The 2,008-nt window shown below is 40.7% G+C and overlaps 1 protein-coding gene across 1 annotated transcript; it reads right to left on the reverse strand.

Moving 5' to 3' along the window:
- Nucleotides 1–560: 560 nt before the first annotated feature.
- Nucleotides 561–891, reverse strand: RB195_015755 (uncharacterized protein; the record flags this gene model as incomplete). Its single annotated transcript, XM_064206619.1, has 2 exons — nt 561–689; nt 781–891. The coding sequence occupies 2 exons, from the start codon at nt 889–891 to the stop codon at nt 561–563; spliced, it is 240 nt and encodes a 79-aa protein (XP_064062500.1).
- Between the last annotated feature and the right edge of the window lie 1,117 nt (nt 892–2,008).

Raw genomic sequence — 2,008 nt, forward strand, 5'->3', positions numbered from 1 at the left:
AGAAACTCGAAAACAGAATTCTCCAATATGAGTTTTTTTTTGTGTAAGAACTCGTTCAGTACATTTATTGGGTAGGGAAAGCTCAACATTAAAAAAGAACATTTTACTTGCTTTAACGCAGTTGGGACCTGTTCTATTCAGAAAGAAATCGCCACACGGTCCTTCTACGTGTAAACGCAATTCTGAGTACAATTCCATATGTCATCTATTCCCTGCTGGGGAAGAAATCGGAGAGTTTCGAATTGCTGAATTAATAGAAATTCCTCAGTACTATGATAATATCACATTCCCTTCTATTCTATGGATGGGATTAAACACATTGTTCCTTATCATATAATATGTATGTAGTTCAACTGAAAGAGGATGGACAGAACAGCGTAGGAAAATCTTGAGCTCAGTCACCCAGTACTCTTGCGGTACTGAAGGATTCTCTATGTTATTCGTGCATTGTAGTAACACATGTTTATAGCTCCGAGGTTCTTTGAAAGTCAAACTTTCCAATCCACACGTTTCGCTGAATTCGGTCAGCATTCGTCCCACTTGGCTGATGCTAGGTGTTATCAGTAGAATGTCATCAGTAAAGCGCTAATGGTGTAGCTGTCGACCTTCACTCCCATGTCGTCCCATTCCAACTTTCTCATTGCGTTCTCGAGGGTGGCTGTGAATATTTTGGGTGAGATTGTGTCACCCTGTCGAACCCCCCCTCTTCACGTCAATGATGACATTCTTGTAGAATGGCGCAATTCCGGTCGTGAAGTTACTGTACAACTCTCGAAGTACCTTTATGTACTGAGTAGGGACGCCTTGGTTGTCCAAGGCTTCCACGACCGCTTCCGTCTTAACTGAGTCGATGGCCTTCTTCAAGTCGATGAAGGTGAGACAGAGCGGCATCTTGTACTCTCGTGAGACCTCGATGAGTTTCGAAACAGTGTTAATGTGGTCAGTCGTGCTGAATCCTTTTTGAAACCGTGGTTGCTCTCATGGCTGTCCTTATTCCAAGACTTTTTCAATCCTATTAAGGGCACAAACGATAAACGGTTGAATTCGACATATAATTCAATGACATATAGTGTTCGACTAAAAGAGCAGAGCAATCGATGTGATAGGCTAGGAGGGGGCGGGATGTGGACGGTGCCACTGATCCAAAACATCCTTGCTACGCAGTTCTTGTGTTTGGATACATTCTTTTCCTACTTGCATCATCAAATTATCATTGATTTTTATATTCAAGTTAATGTTCTGTAGCACTCACTTTGATTCCTTCTCCCAAGGATTCTGCAGTATTGAACAAAGCTTTCCTTACAAGAAAGGAATTTGTTCCACCGATCCTAGAGATCATCAACAGATAAGGTCCACAATATCCTGCTTCTCTATCCTCGAATGTCATGTCTATCCTAAGGGTATAACAAAGTTATCCATGAAGATCTGCTCGGATCGATCGAGTAATATTCTACAACACAGTGGACTACGACCTCTTAGATCTTACCACACGGAAGTCTCTTTATTTCGTCATCTCCATTATGCTAACTTATGCTGCTTAACTTTATTTGACTGATCTTTACTTCAGAATTTGAGTTCCCAGTCCTTAGGTCGGTCTGACGATTTCGAAAAGGTAGGTATTGGTTTTTAATGAGAAAAATATTCCACTGAAGGTGTTTCAAGGGGATCTCGTCAGCAATGTATTGGTGATGAACCGAGGTCAAATGTACGCTATTCAAAAAAGATTCAAAAAAGTGTGCGTCAAAGAAGCAGTATTGTGTTTCTTGCACTACTTTGAGCAAAAACAAGATTGTTATTCACCTTCTTTTGGCTAACGTTTCGGCGTCATCACCAAGATCATTCAGAGAGAAACAGAGTCTGCCGAAACCTCCTTTGTGTGTTCTTTAAATTTCAAGACGAATACTTAAGTGTACACACTTTAACATTTTGTCTGCAAAGATGCGAACTTTTGTATCATTGCAGACGATGTCTACAAAACTTTGATTTGATACTACAGGGAGGAAAAGGA

Source organism: Necator americanus, chromosome V (assembly GCF_031761385.1).
Source record: "Necator americanus strain Aroian chromosome V, whole genome shotgun sequence".
Lineage (NCBI taxonomy): Eukaryota > Metazoa > Nematoda > Chromadorea > Rhabditida > Ancylostomatidae > Necator > Necator americanus.